The sequence below is a fragment of the Chelonia mydas genome, chromosome 22 (assembly GCF_015237465.2).
Source record: "Chelonia mydas isolate rCheMyd1 chromosome 22, rCheMyd1.pri.v2, whole genome shotgun sequence".
NCBI lineage: Eukaryota > Metazoa > Chordata > Testudines > Cheloniidae > Chelonia > Chelonia mydas.
This window is the reverse complement of record NC_051262.2, coordinates 10,374,721-10,401,405: the sequence shown is the minus strand read 5'-3', so window position 1 is coordinate 10,401,405 and position 26,685 is coordinate 10,374,721. Positions and strand designations below refer to the sequence as shown.

General features: G+C 48.6%; 1 protein-coding gene across 3 annotated transcripts; it reads right to left on the bottom strand.

Annotated features, from left to right (window-relative positions):
- Positions 1–9,118: 9,118 nt before the first annotated feature.
- SCN3B (sodium voltage-gated channel beta subunit 3) lies at positions 9,119–26,685 on the bottom strand. 3 transcript variants are annotated; one of them, XM_037882227.2, is made up of 7 exons: positions 26,545–26,685; positions 25,749–25,928; positions 15,708–15,871; positions 13,164–13,389; positions 11,674–11,812; positions 10,789–10,884; positions 9,119–9,547 (listed from the first exon to the last, which is right to left on the bottom strand). In XM_037882227.2, exons 2-6 carry the CDS (start codon positions 25,801–25,803, stop codon positions 10,821–10,823), a joined length of 648 nt encoding a protein of 215 aa, XP_037738155.1. In that variant the 5' UTR covers positions 25,804–25,928; positions 26,545–26,685; the 3' UTR covers positions 9,119–9,547; positions 10,789–10,820. The 3 variants fall into 3 exon arrangements, with proteins under 3 accessions (XP_037738155.1, XP_043389810.1, XP_043389811.1); XM_043533875.1 differs by lacking the exons at positions 25,749–25,928; positions 26,545–26,685 and adding an exon at positions 16,240–16,353; XM_043533876.1 differs by lacking the exons at positions 25,749–25,928; positions 26,545–26,685 and adding an exon at positions 16,177–16,279.

Here is a 26,685-nt window from a genome sequence, read left to right as displayed (position 1 = left end):
CCACAATTGCAATTAAACGGATTGAACAGATCTGTATCAGGAAGCCACGCACCCTCCCGTTGCATCGCTGATCCCTGGAGATGTTAGAAGTGGGGTGGAAGAAAGGACGAGCCACACAGGTAATTGTCATTCATAGAAAGAAGGCTGTAAATGGGGCAAGTTTTGGTGCGTTTCCTGCTGCATTGCGGTGAACCTTTTTAGAATAAGAGTGGACCGGGGCTATCAGAAGTGGCAGCTACAGGGGCATTCACGCAGCAGGCAGCTCAGGCTGCAGAGGTGTGGTGCCGGGTAAATGTTGCATTTGTATTTATTTTTAAAAGTAATTTAAAATGATTAATTTTTAATGGTCGGGAATTTTAGCCTGGCAGAGGTCAAGAGAGGAAGCCTCAGGGTATGTAACGTACTGGGCTCGGCATGTTAGCTGGGCAGCTGGTGAGATGTCTGTCTGGGTTTGAATCCCACAGCAGGTGGGCCATGTTTTTTTTTTGTCTTGGAGGAGCAGGAGAGGGACACAGTGAAGTCGCTGGGCCCTTGAAAATGCCATACCTGAGCCCATTGCCCTTGAGCAAGCTCCAGTGACTGGAGGAGACTAGAAGCAAGGGCAAAGGTGTAGGCATTATTATTGGACACACTAAACAAATGGGAACCCAGCGCGGGTAGAGCCTGATCCTGAGGTACTGAGCACACACAAGTCACACTGACATCAGAAGGACGCTATGCCTTTATGTTGTGCTTTGCAAAACTGGATGAGTATCATTGTACTTACTTACAGATGGGAAAACTGAATGACAGAGTGGTCCCATGAGATGTTTCAGTAGTCGAGCCAGGAGCACAACCCCACGCCATCAGCCCGGGCACTAACCCACGCTGCAGGCGATCAGCAGCTCTCAGGATCAAGCTCTAACAGTGGCACATCCCTTTGCGTGGTGAAAGGAGAGAGGGGATTTGCGGTGGTGACTAACATGCTTCCCCATCTTGCCTTACCAGGTGGATTAGTTGGTCTATGGACCCTCTATCTCCACCGTCTCTGACTCTGGAAGGATTTTTTGAAGCAGGCGAGATCACCTGACACAGCCCCGTTTAGCGGTAGTATTGAGTACTGGATGTTCTAGCAGGTCTGTTTCATCTCTAGCTTCTGCGTGCGCTGAAAAAGCAAGGTGAGCAACTGGCCCTTCCTACGCCATATGGCACTGGCCTACGCAGCTCTAGAAGGAGTTTGACTAAGCCATTTATCCGCACACTCCTCCTAAAAATGTGCTAGCTGCCTAGTTTGTCTGGAGAAGTACTGAAGCTCTTTGTGGGGCTTGTTGGTGTCTTGCGTGACTGGGACTCTTAAATTCAAACCATAACTATCTTAGCAGACTGCCCGAGAAGGGGGAGAAAGACAAGGCAAAGGACTGTAGACAAAAACATGCCCAGAAACCTAGGGGACGTTCTGCTTTATATAATTTATTGTATTTATGCTTATTTATTTAACTTAATGCTGCTTAAAACTGTACGTCTCCCTGGCATTTCCTGCCGGAGCCAGAAGCTGCTGCTGAAATGGGCAATGTAGAGTGAGCCTGAGCCCCTAGCACTGAGGAAAGAAGAGACCAAGGCTGGAAGTTGAGGCGGGGCAGTGCCCCCCTGCTGTGATGAGGCTGGGTTTGTGTCCTGCTGCTGTTCTAAGGACAGACGAGCCCAAACTCACTGGTGGGATCCAGGACCCTGGCTAAGGAAGGTTTTCATTTTTCTGTTACTATGGGTCTAGTTTTGATCAAGAGCCACGGCTTCCCTGGAAGAGTCTATTCCATCCAGCAGATCACAGGCCTACCCAACCTTGTGCTGCTATAGTTAAGCTATGCAGATTACTGTGTATCAGTTCATAACCAGTTTCAAACTGGTACAAAATGGTGTATCTTGAGCCTGTAAATTTGCAAGCTAAGCCGTTAAGAGTGTCCACACATGCAGAGACACCAGTTTAACATCCTATTGTTCGTGAAATCAGTGCAACTGTACATATAGAGAAGCCCTTAGTCTCAGGAAGCTTTTCCTGGCCCACTGGCAACATTTCCTCTCTGGCTTTCAGCTACGTGTACCCTTTGTTGTCTCTTAGCTCTGCTTATCTAGCCTTTTTAAACTCAGACCCTCACCCTTTGCTTCTCTGCCCCAACTGCTGTGAAGAAAAAAAACCCATTTCTTTGCCTCCCACGTTCGGGGTTGAAGTAGATTATTTAATGTCGAGAAGGAGCCAGAACTGACCCCCACAAATAGCCTGGGATTAAAGAAGACGGAGAGTTAGGTACCCAAATCCTATTGCAGTTCAATGGGAGTTGGGTGCCTCACTATTTTGAAAAGTCCAGCCTGAGGTGTGCTTATGGTTAAAAGTTTTTTGATAATCTAGCGGAGGTTTCTAGTGGTAAAATGGAGACAGAGATAAATGGAAGGGAGGATACTGTAAGTACAGCTGAGGTGAAGGTTAGTTTTCACCCTGGGCTTTTCTCTCTGAGGCTCACCCTTTTTCACCAACCCTGAACACACGGGCAGACACATTTATTGCAGTGCTGACCTGTGTAGGGGAGGATCGTTTGGCACTCTGCCCCGACAGGCCCTCGTGCTTCCACTGTGAGTAACCAATCAGATTCACAGGCAGAACAGTTTGGTTCAATTTTCAGTGTCTGACCAATTGTGAAATAGATTTTAAAAGGGTTTATCCTCCACTCCACTCCCCTTTGTGCTGCAGCTAAAGCACCAGCCAGATACAACGTAAATAGCGAATGGCCTAAATAGTGCTGTGTGAGATGCTGCAGTGTTGGAGGGAGGGATAGAAGGGCAGATTGTCTCGGCTCTAATCTTTCCGTATGTGGAGAAAGGAGGAGTTTCCTTGCTAAGCTCAGTTTTCAAACTTGGCTGCCTAAATTAGGTACCTACATTCTGCCCATTGGTGCTTACCTGAAAAGGGGTATTTTGGGCTGTAGTGTCCATACAGTGCCTGTGTTTGAAAACTAGGACCTAGTTACATAAACTCAAGACTTACTCATTTGTAAAACAGACATCATCCTAAGGTAAGTGTGCAGTTCAGGTGTGCGCAAACGGGGGGCGGGGAAGGAAGAGGGGCAGGCAAACAAACACTCTGACTCATTTCAAAACTTTGGCATTAGTGGGAATGCTGTGTTCCTGTTAGAGTGGGGTGGAGAAAGAATGGAAACCATTTCAGCCTGTGTACTTGACTATAAAGCAACCGTGCTTTTGGAAGGGTTCTAGACTTAATGTATAGTACAAGCCACCCATTAGCTGGGAAGAATCATGATTAAAAAATGGGTTTAAAATACAGACAAGCAAAAATAAAAAGAATCAAGGTGACAAAACCTGAACCACAGTTTTGAAATCAGCGTACATAGTGAGTAAATATTTTAATCTTGGTCTGTAGTTGTGAATGTCAATATCTAACCCTGACAGGAATGCTCCAGCTTTGACTACTTTGCTCTCTGGTAAAACTGATTGCATGGTTAAATCGCACATGCCAATTTGGAAGCAGTTTCCGATCTAAGATCTCTCTCACTCAGTCTGTCTACACCAGAGCTGTAATTTCTAGCTCAAGTAGATATGCCCGTGTTACCTTGATCAGAGGTAGTGCAGGTATGACTACCCGAGCTGGAAATTACATCTCCACTTCAGACAAAATCTGTGGGCAGAAGGGGTGCATCTCTACTAGAGTATAACCTTATACCCAAATTTAATTTTTAATGCAGAGTTTAAAAGGAAGAGATGGTTTTTGCTGCAGGCATAATGCATTGGCTTTACTGAGCCCTAACCTGAAAGCTACTCGGTGGAAATAATGCTTGTGTCACCAGCAGCAGCCTTTAAATGGACCCATTTTCCCATCCCAAATATAAACAAATAATCAGTCAGGTACAGTAAGCCAAATGCTTCTCTCATTTAGAGCCAGGCAATTATATGGATTCAAAGATTTACTTAGATGTAAAGGGGACAGTTCAGCCTAATATTTCCTCTTAATGTATGTGCTTAGTGGTTCAACAGCTAATTTTCCTAACCTATGTTTTTAGGAGTGGGGGGTTATTACAAATGGACAGCTGCAGTCAAGACCATAACCCCAGTTGGCTGATGTGCACTGCAGGACATTTTGTGAGGGGTCTGAAGTGATTCCCACGCAAGTAAAGAGGCAGGTCCAGCTCCTCATTGGAATGAAAGCAGTGATAGAGCTGGATGTGGGTCAGGTAAGCATCTAAGAGATTGACTGCCTATCTTGGCAGCCCTCCAAACTGCTGGAGTGTGTTGAGTTGGCACGAATTCTCACAAAAATAGCCTCTCCCAGGCTGCGGCTCCTTTGCATCCAGTGTTGGCTAGAAACTTGAAGCACAACACCATTAACACTGTTACAGCATTGCCTTCAACTCACTCCCACTCTAGCTTCTCAGAACAGATGTGTGCTGCGATGCTGAGGCAGAGTGGGGGTGAACACTGGATACAATGGCAACCCTCAGTCTAAATTTCTGTGCATTAGAATGCTAAGTACACAGGAGAGGATTCCTTTCCTACCAGTACCTAGGATCAGGGCACTCTCCCCTCTCCTACAGGCTCAGAGTCCATTCCTCTTCATGGTAGATTTGCGTTCCAGGGCTTGGACACTCATCACCTGCCATGCAGCTAGCAGTACCAGAATGGAGAAGAGTTGGAGCAGGGCAGACTTTGGCTTTTCCATCAATCAGCACTGGAATGTGGAATTGGAGGAAATCTCTTCTCTCCAAATCCAGCCCAAAGCTAAAAAAGCGAGTGTTTCTCTCACCAAACAAGCTGTTAAATAGAGGTTAGTGTTGAGCATTTCAGAGGGTCAGTGTCTTTCACCTTCGCCCCAGGTCCAGCCGTCTCCAAGTGCTGCTGGAAAGAGTAGGGATGATCAGCTCTGTCCTCTCTGCCTTTTTGGGGACCCGTCCAGAACAGATGGGCTTTTCCCCCTGCTCTTCACAGGCTGAGGGTGGGGTAGTCTACCTATGAGATTCGAGTCATCTTGACTGTGTCTCTTTTCAGTTGAGTTGTAGGCAGGTTATGAACATCCCATGATAATTTGTACCATCTTTGAGGGCAAGATCTTAGCTGATGTTTGACAGGAAGAAAACACAGGCACTGCATGCTCTATAGCTCATGCCCCTTCCACATGCATCCAGAACCAGCCTTCTCCAAAGAATACTTCCGTACCCTAGAGGAAGTATCTTGCAGTAACTATTCTACGAGACAATGTTCTGGGCTTCTTACTGTAGAATTCTGCTGTATATTTTTGTCAGCGAAGCTGCTCTTCCTCCTCCCCCTTCCCCCCCCCCCTCAAACCCTGCATGCCTCCTCTGTGGGTTTCATGTATTTCAGCACAGCTGCACTTGGCAGTTTGCAAGCCATTAAGTGCTGATTTGCTACCACTGATGGCTTCTTGGTGTGGTAGAATGGAACCTGGCTTGAGGTTTTGAGAAGTGGGAGGGCACTGGGTGTGAAATTACTGCCATGTTCTTGTTTAAACAAGACTGTAGGTGGAAACCCCTAGACCATAGTGTCGGGAATAACTAGTCTGAGAAATGACTGCTGTGACATAGTGTTTGCAGGAGAGAACTGTAGTGAACATCCCTGCCCTGTCTCAGTCTGCTTGCAGTTTCTAAAGCATAGGTGAATCTCTTGTGCCATAATGTGCTTTTTTCTAGATGTGCAAACCAGCCAAAACAGTGGGATGCTCTCCCCCTCCACTTGCTCAGCCATAGCTGAACATTCCCTTAGCTACACAAGGAGAGCTGGCCCCCAAAACACATTTTGTAGCTACAGTGCTTGTATGGCTCCATTTTCTCCCCTACCTCACCTCTCTGCTGCAGGACAATCACCTCTTTTCTATCCTAATCTCCCTCTGTCTGAGATGGACTGCCCTGATGCTGTCCCTGCTGGTCATTCCTTGCAGCAGTTTGTGTTATGCTATGAAATGAATGTGTTTTATTTTGGTGGGGAAAGGACTTTCCTTCTGGTGAAGGAATTGTATTTGCACATGGCTCAGGGAGGCTCCTCCTCCTCTGACAATTGTTACCTCACTCATTTTGGTCAGTTTCATTGCTAACATTAAAGGGCCAGCTTCCTGAATCTGATCTTTTGAGTTACAAAAAAGCAGCACCCAGAGCTGTGTGGGCATGTTCTTTTTCCAAGCTCCATCTAATTTGCCCTAGCAGCACTCGAATGTGGGAGACTGGTGGTGGCTGCTGCTAAGAAAGAGCAACTTTATTCAGCAGAAGGATGGAGCTTGTGCCACATCTGTATCATTCCTCTCTGAGATGGCTTGGGAGCCCATGTCTCCCTCCAACACTTAACAGAACAAACATGGAAGCACCAACCTGCCCTCTTGCTACTGTACATTAATGGCACTTTTGCAATGTTACCAGCAGGTTGCAATGCATTATTTTTTCCACCGCTCACACCTCAAATGCTCTATGGCCAAGTCGTGCTGCTACATTCCTGGACTACCTTTCCCCACACAAGGGCCTGGATCCTGCAACCCTGACTTAGGTGAGTAATCCTTACTCTTTCAAATAATCCCCTTTGAGTAAGGATTGACTCACATCAACGAGAGTGGGTTATACGATCATCCCCAAGGTGGGCATTTCCCCTCTGAGTAGTAACTCTAAACTGGGAGGGAGAGATACAGGCCAAGACTCACCTCTTTCTTGTTGAATGGTCTGTGGTGGCAACACAAACTCTGGGGCTGGGCCAAATGCAAGAGGAACAGCAGTTGTGTTTTGAGATGTTGTCTGGCTAACTGTGTTTGGCTCTGTAACTGTAATAAACTTTGCGCTGTGCGCAAGGTGTGATAAAAAGATACTTACCTGCTAGGAAACTAGGAATTATAAAGGCTACACAGCCAAATCTCAATGTAAAGTAGCTAGAACAATGGAAGATACATTATGAATAAAAAAAGTATTGAACAAATGACAGAGTGACTTGAGTTGTGTGGTTTTTTTTTTTTATTGTCCTACCTAATTGTAAGTCTCCTATTTCCATGTACACAGAGAGGGGTCTTTCCTGATGCGGGGGGAGGAGAGAAGAGAATCATCCTCCCAGAAGACACATCTTTAATTGTGCCTTGAGGCAATGCCATCTCACTCCTGCCCCCTCCCCTTTTCAATCAGAAGATAGGGAGTCCTAATACAGCTTCCCCAACAAATAGGTTCCCCCTATTGAAAAATACTTAAGGTAGCAGTGTCTATCTGTAGGAGCACTTCACAAATTACAGTGTAAAGACACACACACACGAGCATCTGGTTAGTTTAGAAAATCAGAAAGGGGTGGGGAATAAAACATGGCCCTTCATTTACCCTAAGGGGGCTGTCAGGGAGCTTTAACAACGGAGGAGGTTAAGTGACTTGCCTAACGTCCCACTGCACAGGGAGTGGGAGAGTCAAGCATGGAACCCTGGAGTCATGATGCGCTTCCTCTGCTCTAGCTTCTACTGTTATGGATTGAGGGTTGGTATTCCTCCCATAGTATTTTAGGCTGAATAAGATGGCCTAGGGAAAGAGAAAAAAACCCCACACACTTCCAACAACCTAAATCAGGGAGGGTTCTTCCTCCATTTTAAACACTGGGTTCTAAGAAACCAGTGCCCAGTCTAAGGCGTTGTTGATGGAGCATGCTTAATCTATAGATGGGCTCAAGCTGTAAGCCTGGGATCTGGTGTCAGACACCCTGTGGGTCAGGTCTGTTTGGAACTGGGTTTTAGATTTACAAAAATCAGCATATTCTGCAGCTCCTGATCCTAGTTGGGTCTCTGAATAACCATCACCTACAACTCTGGTTTGGACCTGTCTAACTTTAAAAATCACAACACAATTTATGCATAACAAAGCAGAGGAATTCCATATGCAGAAAGCATGCCTGACTCAGTGAGTGCTTTATCTGTTTAGGAGCAAATAGTGTAGCAGATTCATCTTAACTCTTGCAAGCTGTATAAAGAGTCATTGCAGCAGGGGATATATCTGCTAAAAGCAAAAACTCCATGTCATTCAGCAGCATCTCACCCTCATGTGCCACTTCTACATATAGACAAATGGTTTCCCCAATAATCTCAGATTCTAAAACTGCTTCTTGAATGGGAAACTTCAATCACCATGCTTAAATGTTTTACATTTAATAAAGCCAAAAACCCCACCTTGCTATTGTATCTGCAATTGTTTATATACTGTGTTTATAAGTGAAACTTAAGAGAATTGCTCTGCAATAATAGATATCAGACTAACGCTGAGTATTCAGCATTGTGAATAATTACCACAAGAAATAATGCATTATTAAGGGCTATAGGAGAAAACCACCACCGTTTGCTTCTAGGTGGTGCAACTATTCAACCATGACTTTCAATTGGTTATAAAAAGTTCCACAAAATTCCAAAGCTGCCTCATTTTCCCCATTTGGGAATAAACAGTCAGTTTCATTTGCTTGCTTACCTAACCCAGACTCTCTCTCCTCCCTTCAGGGGCTCCAGCCTTTAACTTTCTTCCTGAAATTGGCAAAGTGTCCTCAAATGGGAGTATCGTCTCCCAGGGCTGCTCTCCTCTGGTTGTTGCAAGACACACAGTAGACAGTTTGCTTATCATGGAAATAACCAGTCTCAACAAGTTAACAGAGCAAGGCTAAGAGAGACAGTTAGAACTGACAAACAGTTGCCAAATGAAACAAACATCACTTCTTGGAATTGTTGCAGTTTATAGCAGGGAATCCTAAATTAGCAGTGGTACAGCCTGAGGGCATGGCTATTCAGGCTTGGCATGCAGCAAGCTGGACCTTAAATCTACATCACATTAGCTTGCCTCGTGCTAACTGGCTGTGTAAATCCTGCTACCATGAGCAAAATGTTCTGGAGGTCAAAGCACACTATGGAACTTGTATTATGCAGGAGCAGGGTGTGCACAGCAAGCTTGTGTATGTCGATTGCTGCCCACTAATTCCCTGCATGCGGAGTGCTATTGTACATTTTTAACAGCTCTAAGTTGCTATGAACCTTCTGCTTCTCCATATCCTTGTCCTAGGTTTGCAACAGCAGCCTACAGTCCAGGGCAGCATGGAGAGCAAGCATTTGAATGAGAGAGAGCAAGCATTGGGGTGGAGCGGGATTCTGTTCTTTAATAATTAAAGTGTTCAGGCTTTATCAAAAGATTGATCACAGTGCTAAAGTGACCTTGCTGATGGCCAGGTGTGTCAGGGTAATATGACAGACCCACGTGCTACATGCCAAATTAGCTTATTTTGCAAAGGAATATGGTGAGGGTAATACATACTAGAATTTACAAGGCCATTTGCTGAGCAGGGGCAAAACTTAGGAAGGAGCAGTGCCACCTGCACCCCAACCCCCTTTGCTCAGCATGCTTCAAAGGAGAATCCTTTAGCAAATGGAGTCATGAAGCCAAAGTCAAGGCTGTGCAATGTCCAAGGCAAATGGAAGAGAGTTCACACTTTCCCTTATTTCCTTCTGGTGCCGTAGAGTTCTCCCAAACCTGGCTGGAGTGACTTGGTCCTTCCAACTTTAGAGTTCCTGCAAGGAACAGAAGCCCCCCCCCACCCCCCTTGTGATTAAGGCTTCCTTATAAGAGGCATGGTCTTGTGTTCCATGATAAGAGGTTACTTCTGCTCACAGCACCTGAGAATCTGCACAGACAGCTGCATTGTTAAAAATGCAACAGTGTGTGCAATCAAACACAGAGATGGGGCTTAGAGTTCTAAACTTTTCCTCTGAGCCTTATGTCTGAAAATAGAAATACTGCAGCATCTTTTGGAAAAATAGCAAGGGGGAGCAATGTTTACAAAACACTTCTGAAATAGCAACCGTTTTGTTTTTGTTTTAATTGGGGAGAGATGGTCAGGGTAGCATAAACCACACCCAATGAGCAACCAGAGCCAGACCTCAGTTCCCTGGGGACCTAGGATGCATTAGAAGAATGCCTACAAAGTGTGAAGGGCTGGACTATGGACAGCAGTAAAGGAAGAATAGTTCAGCACTAGTGTGGGATTCTGGATTAACTGTCTGAAATGTGGAGATTGTTATTGACAGATTGGATTCTCAGTCAGAAAGAGAGCCAAAGAGATTTACCAACATTTCCCAGCAAATTGGAGTTCCCTGAAAATTTTGTTTCAGAAACACCAAAATACAGTGTTCCTGAAAGGAAATGCAAACGTTGTCAAGAACGCCAATTTCACTTAGAGATCCCAAGGCTCCCACAGAGCAGGGAGCTTGCCACCCCTGAGAGGCCCAGCTTCAGCTGTGTTTCACTGGAAAATTGCTAAGCAGCTCTACAGTGGAGACTGGGTCCAATTCCCTGCCTTACTATAGACTTGAGCAAGTCTTTCTGCCTCAGTTTCCCTATTTGTAACATGGAGCCCTGCCCTGCTTCACAGGGTGTGTGAGGAGAAATATATTAGTGCCCTGCTACTGCAGGGCACATCAGTGTCTATGATACTGACATTCCTGGCAGAACAAGGCTAGGGCAAATCCTTATCTTTTGCCATTAAGATTTTAAAAATAATCTTAATGCACCCATAAGCTATACATAGGTAACTGCTTCAAGGGCCATGGTGGAAGTGTCAGACACAAAGCAAGCCTGGGATGCATGGCTTCCCACCCCTCATTTCTCCAGGACTTTTGTCAGGATGACATAACCATCCCATTTTATTGCACCTCTCCCTGGTGGTTTTAGGGTGTCCCACAAGTCAGGGAGCAGAATCAGCCATGTGCACAGTGCACTGGCCACACCCTTGTTTTGAATCAAGTTTGTGTACCTTATTGCAGGTCATGGCCCATCTACCCTTGGCTACTCCTCCACGGGCACAGAGCAGGTTTCCTTGTTTTCCGACGGAATGGCGAGGTAGTCAGTCCTACAGATCGAAAGAGAATGCTCACCACAGGTAGAGAGCCCTGGGTGGGTGCTAGCTGCAAGCACAAGCTGTATTGCTTCAGTGGCAGCAACTGTTGAAAGTTGGCATCCTTTGAACGTCCCAATTTTGAGGCACGGAGCACCTATAACATGTTAGCCCTTAACTGCCCTTGGCCGAGTAAAGCGCAGCATGACGCTCGCTGCAGAGAATGCCCCTCCCAAAAGAGTTTTTGGTGTGCTCCTTCCTCAAGGGCAGGTATGGAGTTTGACCCAAGATAGAGTTGTAGGAATATCCTCTCCCCACTCCCACTGCATACAAAGGGCCTCGTTATCTGACAGACATATGGAGGAGGGAAATGTACAGTGTAGAAATAGTGGAACCACCCCACGTGTGTCATACTGGAACTGTCTTTGCCTCAGTCTTTAAAAACTGTGTGTGAGGCTTATGGTCATGAGTTAGGCATAGTGCAGGTAGGTCCTGAGAAAGTCTCCCCTACCCCTTCTGACAAGGTGCCTTACAATACCCCAGCTATGCACAGCTTGGCCAACGTGCCTTCACTCTGCGTTGTAACGCTGTTCCTTGCTAACCTAGTCTAGCCTCTCTCAGGAGACGCTCAATCCTGCTGCCCTTCTGTTGCCGCATCTCAGAATCCTTGTGAAATGAATACAAGATCGAAATGTTTTTAATGGTGGCCAATCCCCTGGTGAACCCTCTGACCCACACCTCAGGTTTTTCTGCTGTGGGTGAGACGCTTGCTCAGGTGTGGAGGTCTGTAGGATTTTTACTTACGCATTTTCCTGGACAGTCTCCTCTGCTTTGGAAACCTTCCTGTAGCAATAGACCATTTCTATCAGCAGCCACAAGGTGAGGAAAACCAGGAGAATATACATCATAATTTCAGATATGACTGATGTGAAATCTTCTCCAGCTGTTGGGGAAACAATTAAAATAAGTCACTGATCTCTGAGATTCAATTTTGTATTGCACCATCCTCTAAGAACCAGCCCTCTCCTGTTTTCACCTAGAGAAAGTTCCCGGCAAGAATGAGCAACAGAAGATACAGGGACTGTCAGCTTAAGCACCTCTCTTATTGGAACTAAGGCCAGCAGGCTGAGTCTGCTGCAGAAAATGGGGGCAGGGTCTCCACTGCCATTTGAATGAGTAGCTCTGAAGCAGCTTAGGAAGCTGTAGCTAAATGAAGCCAGAGCCTGCCAATATAGCTGCATGTCACCTTGAACTGCAGCACCTGCACAGAGGTCTTCTGCACCTATCCCCAAACCAGCTGCCAGAAGTGGAGGAAGAATCTCAACCTGGTCTGAGAGGGGCAGGGTTTGGATATAGGGAGACTTCCATCAGCTGTTTCACCCTGCATGCTTGTGAAGATATACATGTGCTCAAGCTTGCCACTAATTCCAATCATGTTCTCTGCAGAGCACACACATGGATGCATGTGCACCCCAATTTTAGCCCATCTTATCCTGGATGCTTATTTGTTTCCATGGTGCTCTATTTTTCCAATCCCTGATGCACTGCTAGATGTCCTGCACAGTAATGAGGCAACCACTAGAAATTACAGAATCAAGAGGCTTTTAATGGTGGCCAAGAAATAGCAGGACTTGGAGGGGAGAAGGGAAAGAGATTCACAATGAGGACAGATAGGGGGTGGAAATCCTGGCCCACTGAAGTCAGTGACACTACTCCTACTGTGGTAGAGTGTGGCCAGCATTTTAGTGATTGAGGGGGAAAATGCACGTGAAGAAGAGAAGAGGAATGCACAGTTGGAAGCAGGAAAGAGACAGATTGAGAGCGATCACACGGTGGAGGGAGGGAAAGAGAAGGGGTGGAGGGAAGCCATCACCAGTTCATCAACTGCACTGCTGCTTCTCCCTGCTAGAACTGAGAGCCACTAGGGAGTAGTGTGTGCACTGAGCTGGACCACAGGAAGCCCACTGCACTCCCTGCTTTGGTTCCCCTGCCCAGGAGCTGCTGGGGGAGCCCAGCTTGTTTTACACTTTTCAGGACACATTTGAGCTCCACAACTGGGAATACAGCCAGCACAACAGGTGCAGGGTTTCATATGTGAGCCTGGGTCAGTCCTGTTGTAGGAAAGCGTGGCTGGGGAAACAGAAGTATCTGCAAATGACTTATTAGTTGGCAGCTTCCCCACCCCTCACCAGGGATACCACTGAAAAGAGCACTGTCTGGTTTGCTCTAGACTTGGTCCTTGGCAAGGCAGGTCACACTCAACGGTTCAAGGCATTTCCACCAGTCTTCCATACCCTCCTCTACCACAGTGAGATGGATCAATCTGGAGCTTGTGAAGAGTGGGTGATGAATCTCAAAGTCAAACTCCCGGGTGACATTACAGGTGTAGATCCCCGAATCATTCAAAGTCACATTTAATACAGTGATGGACACGTCCTGCATGTCTTTGCTCCCGTTCCACTGTAGCCGGCCACTGAAGCGGCTTGGAAATTCATGGTGTACTTTTCTGTATTCATAGATCTGTAGAGAAATGGGGGCGGGGGGAGATAAACATTAGTCACCCAGCCATTTGTTGGGTGCATCCTACTCCCCACCCTGGGATTCCCCTCTAGCTAGTGACAGATCCCAACTATCAGATGGTTTAGAGTTTCTCTTCCTGAAGCATCAGGTGTTAATACTTCTATAGTGCTCTTCATCTGAAGATCTCAAAACACTATACAAAGGGGGCAAATGGAATTATGTCCATTATACAGGTGGGGGAAAGGAGGCACCAATAGGCAAAGTGACTTGTCCAAGATCAAAGCAGGTCAGAGGCAGGAATGGAACCCTTATCTCCCAGGCTAGTGCTTAATCCATTGAATCATGCTACCATGTTACATACAAACAAGTGTTTATAAGCACTGGAAATTGTAGTCCAAACAAAGGTGTTTCAAGAGAAAACAATGTGGTATGATAAATGTAATGACTTATTTACACAGCCATGGGCATTGGAGGCCTTATCTTCACCCTGCCCTGAACTGGGCCTCCCTTTCTGCACTCTCAGCTTTATGAGCGTAAGTTGTTCTGCACTTGAGGTCATTTTGAGGACTTGGTGTGTCCACAGAGCAGGTACTTGTGTGTCTAAATATCCTGACTTGTGCCCACAAATAATTGTGGATGCAAAACTGTACCTGCTACTATTTCCACCCACAAGAAAGGAGGCAAGTGTTTACAAATCAGATTCACCTCCTCTACTGACAGAGATATAGACTGCCTATTAGAAGCGGGTGAGAAGCTCTGTGCAGTGGTTTAGGAGGTTGGTGACCCTCTGAGTCCCTAGTGGACAGCAGTCTATGCCATTAAAATACTCATTTGCGTACTCAGGAGGTAAGCCAATCCTGAATTCCCTCATCTTTCAAAGGGGTCCCTCCAGATCAGAGCTCAAAACAGTGGGGACGTATTTGGAACTCGCTATGCCACTAGCTTGGTTTTCTGGATGACAGACTTTAATTCTTCATATGCACATATGAAAATATGCAAGAGCTGCATATATTCAGCCCTCCAAGTGCTCAGGACTAAGAAATTGGTTGCTTCTTTTCCAGGATATCCACAGGCATCTATTTTAACTTTAGAAGGAGAGTTTCAACATCCTCCCAGACAGAATTCAAAGGAGCACACAGAGATATTCAAGAAGCACGGTTAGACTCAGATGATGGAGTAACTTTCATAAGGATGTCACTGTGCAATCACCATTAAAAGGGCAGGTGACAGAGCTATGTAGCGCTAAAGCCTGATCTCAGTGAATTCAATGGCTATAATTCCATGGACTTCAATGGGACAAGGTTTGCTTAGAGAAGCATCGTATGGCATGAAGGCAAGATCTCTGGGTTAAATTCTGAGATCAGGAATTAGGACTCCAAGGTTCTATTCCTGGTTCTGACATGGCTTTCATAAGTCTCAAAATTTATATCGAGACGGTTCAGCCAGCTAACTGGCACATTGTAGAACAACAAATTGTGGCAGACCATGCATGCCCCGCCCCTGTTTGGCGGTCTGCAGCGCTACCCTGAAGTCAAATGGTGACATTTGAGCAAAGACAAGTTACTGTACTGTGGCTGCTGCTCTGGCAGCCTCAGTCAGCAGCCTGTCTAGGCTTTCCTAGTGTAGGATCTGGGTCCTGGGGGAAACATGGCCACTGCCTTCTCCTGTAATTAGGGTAAAGCAAAACAAAAATTAGGCAAAATGCACAAGGTAGCACTCTGCCACTGAGCAACTCTATAACTTTGGGCAAGTCACTTCACATTTTGGTGCCTGTTTCCCCTCACCCTTCAGCTGCCTTATCTATTTAGGCTGTAAATTCTTTGGGAAAAGGGCCTGTGTCTTACTAGGTGTATGTACAGCACCTTGCACAATATGGTCTTGAACTCAGCTGGGCCTTCTGAGTGCTGTTGCAGGACAAATCACCACTGATCCATACACTGAGTTGTTGGGGGAGACAGTTACAAGAATGTGTGTCAAGTGCTTTGATATCTCTGGGTGAAAAGTGCCATATAAAAGAAACCACTGTAGGGCAAAGGTGGGGTTAAATAACTTAAGGAGCATTGTCATCTTTATTGCTTGAGTGGCCTCTGGACATTTCAGTCTTCCTCAAATCAAACTTCAGATGTGACACACAGATATAACCCAAGTTACACTTGCTTTTCTTAGTTTCCTTGTGTGACCTTCACTAAAAATATACTACAGAAACAAAGTTAACGTTCTCCCAGGCCTTTTTACCTTCCTCCCCCCATACCGTCCCTGGGGATTTTCCCCACACTAGGGGCTATGGTAGCATGAGTTAGGTTAGCAAATATACATACCAGCTCATCTTTCCCCCCTTCAGTCTTGTAGAACCATTCCACCACAGTGCTTGCAGAAACTTCTTCTCTTTTCATGCAGGAGATACAGAGCAGCTTCATGTGAGTTCCTTGGACAGCCTCTGTCTCTGATGGGACTTCCACACAGACTGGAGAACAGACACCAACTGAAGACCATGGGGACAGAATAGCAGCAGATGGAGAGAAACATCCAGAGAGACACAGAGGAAAAAAAAACCAAATGATCAGTTATTCAGGTCTCTTATTATAGACACTGTGCCAAGACAGACAATGTTCATAAGGTGGGTCTTGTGCTTTTCTTGGGGGGGGGGGGGGGTGGATGGGGGGGTGGACTAGGACACCACCCCTTGTCCCTGCTCTTGGGTGCCAAGAGCCCCACTAGTGGCCCAGAAAGGTGATAGAGAAGAAAAGCAGGGGAGGAGTCTGCTCCTTACCCCAGCAGGTTTCTTACCCTCATCCCCTTTAGATGGGGATACCCTCACTCCTTAGACACAGGGGGGAGGGTCTCCCTTACTTCAGTACTCTGGTCTTCACACCACAGCTCTAATCCTCTCTTCTTCTCTTCCTCTGACTGCCTGAAGCAGGGGGTTTTATTAGGTTCTTGACAGAGCCTTAATTGACAACAGGTGCTCCAATTAACCTGTAGCAACCCTCCCTAGTCTATAAGGAAACACGCCTTAATTAGCCTAGGGCTTATATATTTCCCCTCAAACACTCTACCACTGCTCCTGTATCACACATATAATAAACGTCAGTGGAAAATCCTCTGATTTATTAATACTGCTCATGGACAATGGATAAAAGTCTAAACCGGCAAGTTGTACAAACCTTCCTTCTCCAAGCTGAACTATATAAGTATATAAAAATTAACATGTGATTGCTGCAGGCAAATTCTTCTCAGGAGCAGCTGCTTTGCCACATTTTAAGTCCTTTTTTAGAGTAATTAATGCTCCTTTAGAGAGGAAGCAACCTAATACATTCTCCCCCGCCCACTAACACTTGAGCATGTAGAAAATGCTCTTACAGCATTTACTGAATTCTGTATTAGGACAACCTCTGAATCCAGCCCGTAGGAGCAATTGTGGTTGTGTCATTTTTATTTCAGCGTAAGAGGCTTGGAGTCAGGCAGAATTGGGATCTGGGTAAACTATAGATTCAGTGTGTATGCTAGCCAAAAAGGCGTTCAATTAGGTCAACACAAAAATTGGCAGGTGTAAAATATTTCCCTCTGTACCAAGACAGAATGCTCTTCTGTGTAGCTAGGCACTACAGACGCCTACTCATCAAATGCTGCTATGACATAATGTAAACCCATGCTGCCCTGGCACGGGCAATATCATCTGTAGTGTCTGCTTTGTATATGACCATACATGTCTTCATTCTATCGAGATACTGACTGACTGACACCTTCATCCTCTTTCCTATTCATGGGGTCTGGGCTTGGCTTTTGCAGCTGATCCACCTTAATTAAATATTAGTTGGGCTGACAAAAACCTGCACCTCCCCCCGTAGTCCTGTGGTTAGGCTAGATTATGAGATCCATGGGTTTAAATGCCCCACTGTGATGGAGGACTGCAAAGAGCCTTGTCTCCAACAACCCAGCTGCACGCCCTAGTTTCTGGTGTAGAGTGATGGGGTGCGTCCTTGCTTTTGCTTGGAGCTTGAAGTTGTTCCGCATTAATTAAATATTGCTTGGGCAAAAGCAAAGACACCGCTCCCTCCAGAGTGCAGGGATTTGGTTATGTCCTTGGGCTGTGGAAGAGGCAGGTTCACATCTGCTGTGTATCTGCCTTAAGAAGGGCTGTGGATTGATGTTGAATGCAGCCTTGGTGGGTGTGCCCGGGTCTTTGGGGAATAGCAATGGGGGGGGGGTCCATAACGCTTGCCTGTGGAAGCTGTTCCACCTAAATTAAATATTATTTGGGCCAGCAGCTCGATAAGGCTTCCTCTGTAGTCCAGTGATTAGGTAATGAGCCTAGGGTGCCGGAGATGTGAGTTTGAATCTTGCCTGGTGTGTGTGTATCCCTGGACCTTTCTGTAATAGCGAAGCTGTTCCACTTTAGTTAAATGTGCTTTGGGCCAGTCTCACAACTACCCTCACTCTCTAGTCCAGTGGTTAGGATACTCGCCTGGGTTGTGGGAGATCCTGGTTCAAATCCCCCAGCTGCTTGTTCAGCAGGGATTTGCACAGGGATTTCCTGCCTCCTAGGCGACCGTCCTTTGGGCGGGCCATCCTTGTCCGAAGCCCCTCTCTTTCTCAAGAGGCCGTTGTCTTCTTGGGACGGAGAGGGGATTCGGACAGGGATCGCTTGCCAGTGACTCTCCCCAGGAGGTGGCGGCCCCCAGTTCACACCCCTCAAAAGAGCAGGGGAGTGCCCTGGGGTCTGCCACAACCTGGGCGTGTATCCTGATCAGGGTGGACAAGAGTGAGAGGGGGGTTTTACTGTAGAGCAGCATTTCCTCTTTAATTAAAAGAGCAAGAGGCCCTGCGCCAGGCCTCTTGCTGAGCTAGGAGGGACCTCCAGTCACCCACCAGAGGCCCTCCTGTCCCGCCAAGCGGGGATTTGAACCAGGGTCACCCACAATCCAAGCGAGTGCCCTAACCCCCGTACCATAGAGGGACTTGAGAGCTTACCTCACTCCGGTTAATATATAATTAAAGTGGAAGGCTGGAGCAGTAAGAGATTAAGTCACCCACCCCTTCTCAACCAACACAGCAGGGATTTGAACCAGGGTCACCCACAATCCAAGCAAGCGCCCTAACCCCCATACCATAGAGGGACTTGAGAGCTTACCTCGCTCCGGTTAATATATAGTTAAAGTGGAAGGCTGGAGCAGTAAGAGATTAAGTCACCCACCCCTTCTCAACTAACACAGTTGGGGATTTGAACTAGGGTCACCCACAATCCAAGTGAGCACCCTAACCCCCATACTACAGCAGGACTTGAGAACTAACTGTGCCCCAGTTAATATATAGTTAAAGTAGAAGGCTGGAGCAGTAAGAGATTAAGTCACCCACCCCTTCTCAACCAGCACAGCGGGGGATTTGAACTAGGGTCACCCACAATCCAAGTGAGCACCCTAACCCCCATACCATAGAGGGACTTGAGAGCTTACCTCGCTCCGGTTAATATATAGTTAAAGTGGAAGGCTGGAGCAGTAAGAGATTAAGTCACCCACCCCTTCTCAACCAGCACAGCGGGGGATTTGAACTAGGGTCACCCACAATCCAAGTGAGCACCCTAACCCCCATACCATAGAGGGACTTGAGAGCTTACCTTGCTCCGGTTAATATATAGTTAAAGTGGAAGGCTGGAGCAGTAAGAGATTAAGTCACCCACCCCTTCTCAACCAGCACAGCAGGGGATTTGAACTAGGGTCACCCACAATCCAAGTGAGCACCCTAACTCCCATACCATAGAGAGACTTGAGAGCTTACCTCGCTCCGGTTAATATATAGTTAAAGTGGAAGGCTGGAGCAGTAAAAGATTAAGTCACCCATCCCCTCTCAACCAGCACAGCAGGGGATTTGAACTAGGGTCACCCACAATCCAAGTGAGCACCCTAACCCCCATACTACAGCAGGACTTGAGAACTAACTGTGCCCCAGTTAATATATAGTTAAAGTGGAAGGCTTGCGAGACAAGATCCCAACCCTTCTCAACAAACAGAAAGGGGGTCTGAACCAGCAGCTCACTGGTTTGGGGGCAAGTAGCCAACCCACAAGACCACCGAGGGAGTCACAGAGAGGCACTGGCCCAATTCTCATGTAATAGTTACTGAAAGGGGCCCACCTGCAACAGAAAAACAGAGGGAGAGCCCACATCCCAAGACCTCCTAGCCAGGCACTTAGGTTGAAAGATAAGTGCTCAACTCACTTCTCTTCAAGAAGAAATGAGATAGGAACCACCAACCTCCCACACGCTGGGCACACCCTCCAACCACTGGACTACCCAGACCTGCTTGCTCTGCATTTGCCCCAGTGAATATGTAACCGAACGTGACCCTCCTTCAACAGAAAAGACTGAGAGAGCCCCCACAAAGGAAAACCTCTGAGCCCAGCACTTAGGCCATTCACCTGAGAGGCAAGAGATCAAGGTTCAAATCCCTTCTCAGCAAGAAAAGAGGGGCTTTGAACCCCTACCTCCCACATGCTGGGCGCACACCACAACCACTAGACTACAGGGGGCTGCTGGATGGGCTGGTGGCCCCATGAATATGTCATGTAAGTGGAACAGATTCAGCAGAATAAAAGCCACAGGGGCCCAAGCACCCCAGGAGAATCCCTCTTAGTCCAGAAGCTGGAAACTTGCTCGAGAACAGGGAGATGGCTGTTTAAGTCCTTCCTCAGCAAGCTGGGGGAGGAGTTGAACCAGCATCACCCACACACTGGGTAAGTGCCCAAACCACTGGACTACAGAGGGATTCATGCTGCAAGGCTGGCCAGTTACTACTTAATGAAAGTGGCACAGCCCCGACAAGCTGCAACGAGCACGCCTCCTCAGGCCGTCCTTTACTTCAGTATTGGGGCTCATGCTTGAGAGAATGCAGAGCTCTATTCAAATCCCTGCTCATCAGGTGGGGAGAAGGAAATTGACCCAGTGTCTTCCCCTCCCAACCTCTGCTTGCCAGCCATGGCCAGGAACCCCTCGGTGACTTAGGTGCCTAACCCATTTAGTGTGAGCTGGTTAGGGACTGGCCGAACGCTCCACAAAACAGCCCAGGGGGAAGGAGGCGGAGGCCGCCCCCCCGCCCACCCGCCATTGTAACTTTTAACCTCGTGGTTAGGGGGCCTCGTCCGTGATGAGGCTTGGGGGCTGCTTCAGGTTCAGCTGGGAAAAAAGGGACAGTTAAGGTTGGATCTGACAGAGGGCTAGCCAGTCACGACTGGGGTGGAGAAGGTGAATTGGGACGTGTGATTTACCCCTTCACGCAACGCAAGAACCAGGGATCACCCGCAGAAATGAGCAGGCAGCAGGTTTAACCCAAACCAAAGGCAGTACTTCGCCCCGCAACGCACAGTCAGCCTGTGGAAGTGGTTGCCGGTGGAGGTGGGGTGGGCCAAAACTGTAAGTGGGTTCGAAAAAAGACTGAGAAAGTGCGTGGCGAATGGGTCCATCCGTTGCTATTAGCCAAGATGATCAGTGACGCAGCCCCGTGCTCCGGGCGTCCTTCGCCCGCTGACTGCCAGCTGCTGGGAGGGGGCTGACGGGACGGATCACTTGATAATTGGCCTTTTCTGTTCATTGTCTTTGAAGCAGCCGGCGCGGGCCGCTGTGGGAAGACAGGACTGTGGGCTAGCTGGGCCATCGATCTGATGCAGTCTGCCCATTCACGTTCTTAACTCACCCCTCTGCCTGATGAGCGCAAGGGATTTGCCAAGGGCTCGCCTCCCGCCCGGGTGAGTGCCCTAATCATTGGGTCCTGGGCTACAGCGAGGGGAGCACCCTCAGTTGAAGCAGTTACACTATAATGACAGGCGGCTGGGAGCAGTTAAAGGCTGTGGCTCCCTCTCTGATCCCGTGGTTAGGCTTCACAGAGGGACTGTGAGGCTGGCTCGTTCAAATCCCCCTTCTTCCTGCTGGGAAGTTTGCGGGGGTTTGAAGAGGGCTCTCCTGGAGCCTGCCTACGCTCTGTGGTTCCGCGGCTCTAGCGATGGGGGGTCGCGTGCGCCCTTCCTCTTGCTCGTGAAGCTGTTCAACTTTAATGAACTATTATTTGGGTCAGCCATCCCGGCACCTTCCTGTGTAATCCAGTGATTAGGGCTACTGGGCTGGCTTGTAGCTGCTGAGAGTTCAAATCCTCTCTTTGCCTGTTGCAAGGACCTCTGAAAAGATCTCCCCAGCAGTCCTGGGGTGAGCAGGTCCCTTGCTTTTTGCCCGCAGAAGGTGTTCCACATTAATTATCTATTGTTTGGGCAAAGCTAGAGGTATCCTTCCTTCCCTGGTCCGGTGGTTGGGCTGTGCGTGTGGGATGTGGGTGCCGTGTGTTCGATTTCCCCGCCCCCTCCCTGCGTGGATGCTAAGAAGGGCTTGAGATCTGTCTCTAATGCGGGCCTGGGGGGTGCTTCTCTGCTTTTCGGGTTCTGCATTGGGGGCTGCCTCCCTCTTGCCTGTGGAAGCCGTTCCACTTTAATTAAATGGTTGTCGGGCCTCAGGCTGCCCCAGGTCCCTCCATAGGCTGATGGTTAGCCTGTGTGCCTGGGGTGGGGGGAGCTGTGGGTTTGAATCTCCCCTGGTGCACGTGCTCCCATTTTTCTTGGGTAGCGTCGGGGGTACCTCCCTTCTTGCCTTTCAAAGCTGTTCCGCTTTAATTAAACGGTACGTGGCCCTCCTCCTGACACAGCACCCGCTGTGGGCTGGCGGTCGCGCTCTGTGCCTGGGGTGCTGGAGATGGTGGGTTCAAATTTCGCCTGGGGTGGGTGGGTAGGTGTCCCTGGACCTTTCTCTATTAGCGAGGGAGTTGCCCGCCTCTTTCTTGCCGGTTGAAGCTCCTCCACTTTAGTTAAATGGGCTCTGGGCCGGCTGCACGGCTACCCTCACTCTCTAGTCCAGTGGTTAGGATACTCACCTGGGTTGTGGGAGATCCTGGTTCAAATCCCCCAGCTGCCTGTTCAGCAGGGATTTGCACAGGGATTTCCTGCCTCCTAGGCGACCGTCCTTTGGGCGGGCCATCCTTGTCCGAAGCCCCTCTCTTTCTCAAGAGGCCGTTGTCTTCTTGGGACGGAGAGGGGATTCGGACAGGGATCGCTTGCCAGTGACTCTCCCCAGGAGGTGGCGGCCCCCAGTTCACACCCCTCAAAAGAGCAGGGGAGTGCCCTGGGGTCTGCCACAACCTGGGCGTGTATCCTGATCAGGGTGGACAAGAGTGAGAGGGGGGTTTTACTGTAGAGCAGCATTTCCTCTTTAATTAAAAGAGCAAGAGGCCCTGCGCCGGGCCTCTTGCTGAGCTAGGGGGGGCCTCCTCTCACCTGCCAGGGGCCCTCCTGTCCCACCGAGCGGGGATTTGAACCAGGGTCACCCACAATCCAAGCAAGCACCCTAACCCCCGTACCATAGAGGGACTTGAGAGCTCACCTCGCTCCGGTTAATATATAGTTAAAGTGGAAGGCTGGAGCAGTAAGAGATTAAGTCACCCACCCCTTCTCAACCAACACAGGGGGGGATTTGAACTAGGGTCACCCACAATCCAAGTGAGCACCCTAACCCCTGTACCATAGAGGGACTTGAGAGCTGCCTTTGCCCTAGTTAATATATAGTTAAAGTGGAACACTTGCAAGGCAAGAGATCAAGCTCCCAACCCTTCTCAACAAACAGAAAGGGGGTTTGAAACAGCAGCTCACTGGTTTAGGGGCAAGCAGCCAACTCACAGGACCACCAAGGGAGTCGTAGAGATGCACTGCCCCAATTCTCATGCAATAGTTATCGAAAGGGACCCACCTGCAACAGAAAAGACAGAGGGAGAGCCCACATCCCACTCCCTCCTAGTCAGGCACTTAGGCCCTTCGGCTGAAAGATAAGTGCTCGACTCACTTCTCTTCAAAAAGAAATGGGACAGGAACCGCCAACCTCCCACATGCTGGGCACACCCTCCAACCACTGGACTACCCAGACCTGCTTGCTCTGTGTTTGGCCCAATGAATATATAACCAAAGTGACCCTCCTTCAACAGAAAAAATTGGGAGAGCCCCCACATGGGAAAACCTCCTAGCCCAGCACCTAGGCCATTCACCTGAGAGGCAGGAGATCAAGGTTCAAATCCCTTCTCAGCAAGAAAAAAGGGGCTTTGAACCCCCATCTCCTACATGCTGAGCACACACCCCACCCACTAGACTACACAGGGCAGCTTGGTGGCTTTGTGGCCCCATGAACACAGAATGTAAGTGGAACAGCTTCAGTAGAAAAAAAGTGAGGCAACCCACAGAACACCTATGAATCCAGCAGCTGGATATTCATGTTCAACATACTGTTCAAGTCCCTCCTCAGCAAGCTGGGGGAGGAGTTGAACCAGCATCACCCACACACTGGGTAAGTACCCAAACCACTGGACTGCAGAGGGATTCACAGCGCAAGGCTGGCCAGTTACTACTTAATGAAAGTGGCACAGCCCCGACAAGCTACAACGAGCACGCCTCCTCAGGCCGTCCTTTACTTCAGTATTGGGGCTCATGCTTGAGCGAATGCAGAGCTCTATTCAAATCCCTGCTCATCAGGTGGGGAGAAGGAAATTGACACAGTGTCTTCCCCTCCCAAACTCTGCTTGCCAGCCATGGCCAGGAACCCCTCAGGTGACTTAGGTGCCTAACCCATTTAATGTGAGATGATTAGGGACCTGCCAAATGCCCCACAAAACCACCCAGGGGGAAGGCGGCAGAGGCCTCCTGTGTAACTTTTAACCTTGTGGTCAGGGGCCTCACCTGTGATGTGGAGGGAGAGGGGCCCTGCTTCAGGTTCAGCTTGGAAAAGAGACAGTTAAGTCTGGCTATGATAGAGGTCTGTACAATCATGAATGCAGTGGAGAAAGTGAATAAGGATGTGTTATTTGCCCCTTCACACCATGCAAGGACCAGGCATCACGCACTGAAATTTTTAGTAGGCAACAGGTTTAAAACAAACCAAACACAATACTTCTTCATGCAATGCACAGTCAGCCTGTGGAAGTGGTTGCCAGTTGATGTGGGGTAGGCCAAAACTATAAGTGGGTTCAAAAAAATGAATTAGAAAGTTCGTGATGAATGGGCCCATCAATGGCTATTAGCCAACATGGTCAGAGATGCAGCCCCGTGCTCTGGACATCCTTAAGCTCTTGCCAGATGCTGGGAGTGACCAACAGAGGACGGATCGTTTGATAATTGCCCTCTTGTATTCATTGCCTTGGAATCATCTGGCATTGGCCAAATGTCAGAAGACAGGATACTGGGCTAGATGCATCATCGGTCTGATCCAGTATGGCCGTTCTTATGTTCTTAATTCCCCCCTCTGACTGATGGGGAGAAGGGATTTGAAAAGGGCTCACCTACCGCCTGGGTGAGTGCCCTAATCATTGGGTCCTGGGCTACAGTGATGGGGGCACCCTCTGGGTTGCCTCTTGAAGCCATACCACTTTAATTAAATATTATTTCAGCCAGATAATGGGTGAGACTCCCTCTCTAGGCTAGCTTCTTAGGTGGGCTGTGAAGAGCTATTGGTTCAAATCCCCTTTCATCGAATCTTAGGGTTAGAAATGACTGCAAGGATCAAACCTTTCTGCCTGCTAAAAGCGGGGGGTTGAAGAGTGATCTGTTGCAGCCCATATGTGTGCCCTGATTATATAGATATAGCTTCATTAAGTCAGGATTTCAATACTGTGTTGCTCTGGGGTAAATATTGGGACTAGCATGACTAGGTCCCTCTGGTAGTTTCCCATTCAGACTGTTGACAGCACCATTGGCATAAGCACTCATGGGAAAATCCAAAGAACGTTTCTTGGCACCAATGAGATATTTCCAAAAAATACAGAAAAAACAGTATGGCCACATTGGTAAAAGCAGCAACAAACAACCCTCTAGCTTTCATAAATAAACTGAAATAACTGCAATAAAAATTCTTTGATTTCATAAGTAAATTGAAATAATTGCAACAAAAATTCTCTTTGATTTACATGAACCACACATCAATCCATATGGGCTGCATGCTTTACGTTTACATGCTTTCAGCCCTCAGGAACAATTGAATGTTACATCAACATATATAGTGTATTAAAACGAGTAAAGAAGAATAAGTAAAGCGCACACAATCACTATAGAAAAACACGGTTTCTGTGATAAGGCCACTTAATAATACCCTAATTGATGCAATTAACTTAATATCAATGCCATTTCCTTCTCTCTGTCAACCAAACTTAAAGCCGCTATTAAGGCTGGATTTTATTTGAGCCCGCATTCGAGGAGGCTCTCTGGGAGAAGCATGTCTTTAGAGAAACAGCCAAGCTCAGCGTTGCTTGGAGGAACCCGATCCAACCCCACAAAAGAACGGAGGCACCTACCCCATATAACCAACAGGACTGAAGAGACACAGAAACCCGTTGCGAGAGCAGCCATGATTCCCAGCGGGGAATAGTTCTCAGGCTGGATAAAGGCTCTTTCCAGAAAGGATCCTCCGCCTGTGCCCAGTGCAACAGGATATCAGGCTGCCGGCTGATCCGTGCTTGTCAGCCGGGATCAAGCTAGGGACACGGGGAGGCGGGTGTGGGAGCAGGGAGCTCAGTGTGATTTTAAGATGCCGTTTTCGTGTGGCAAGAAATCCATGCAAGAAGCTGGCTTGAGCCCCAAAGGGGCCGGCGTCAGCACCACGGACAGGTCTCCCGGGAGCCGGCTCGCCACCCCCCAGCCCCCGCACGGAGCGAAATCCTGGACAGCTCCACTCAGGAGGCGCTGGGCAGCCTGCTCCCTGCCGGGGTCGGGTGCAACCCTTCCTCCTCCCGCGGCTCCCGGCCGGCGGTTGTTGCTAAGAGCAGCGCTCCCTGGAGCGGGAGGCTCCGCGCACGGCACCCGCGGCTGAGGGCCGGAGGGACCGGCCAGGCGCACGCCCTGCAACAGCCAGCGCCGGGGGGGGGAGGCAGCTGGGTCCCCCCGCTCCTCCCCCAGCAGATCCGCCCCAGAGCCCGGATCCGGCAGGGTCCGGAGCAGCGGCGGCCGGGCTGGGCGCGCCCCGCGGCTGGGATCAGCCGGCTGGAGGCGCGATGTTCCCCGCCCCTCCGGCGGGCCAGGTGCAGACCCCTCCCTTCCTCGCCCCGCCAGAGAGACAGACCCCCCGCCCCCGCCGGCAGGCAGCAGCCTCACCGGCCCTGCTCTCCCGCCCGCCCCAGCAGCCGTCTAGGCAAGCAGAGGCCTCCCTCCAGACTCATGATAGCTCCCGAGCTCCCAGCCAGGGCTCCTCCCCGCTCCTCCCCTTTCGCTCCACCCCATCAGAGCAGTCAGGCC

Bases quoted from the DNA above. Each gene is read 5' to 3' on its own strand.
- SCN3B (XM_037882227.2), bottom strand. From the start codon at position 25,803: ATGGCTGCTCTCGCAACGGGTTTCTGTGTCTCTTCAGTCCTGTTGGTT. The intron at 15,872-25,748 runs GTAGGTGCCTCC...CATGGTCTTCAG, and splicing joins AGTCCTGTTGGTTATATGGG to TTGGTGTCTGTTCTCCAGTC. The intron at 10,885-11,673 runs GTAAGTAAAAAT...TTCGATCTGTAG, and splicing joins GAGACTGTCCAGGAAAATGC to GACTGACTACCTCGCCATTC.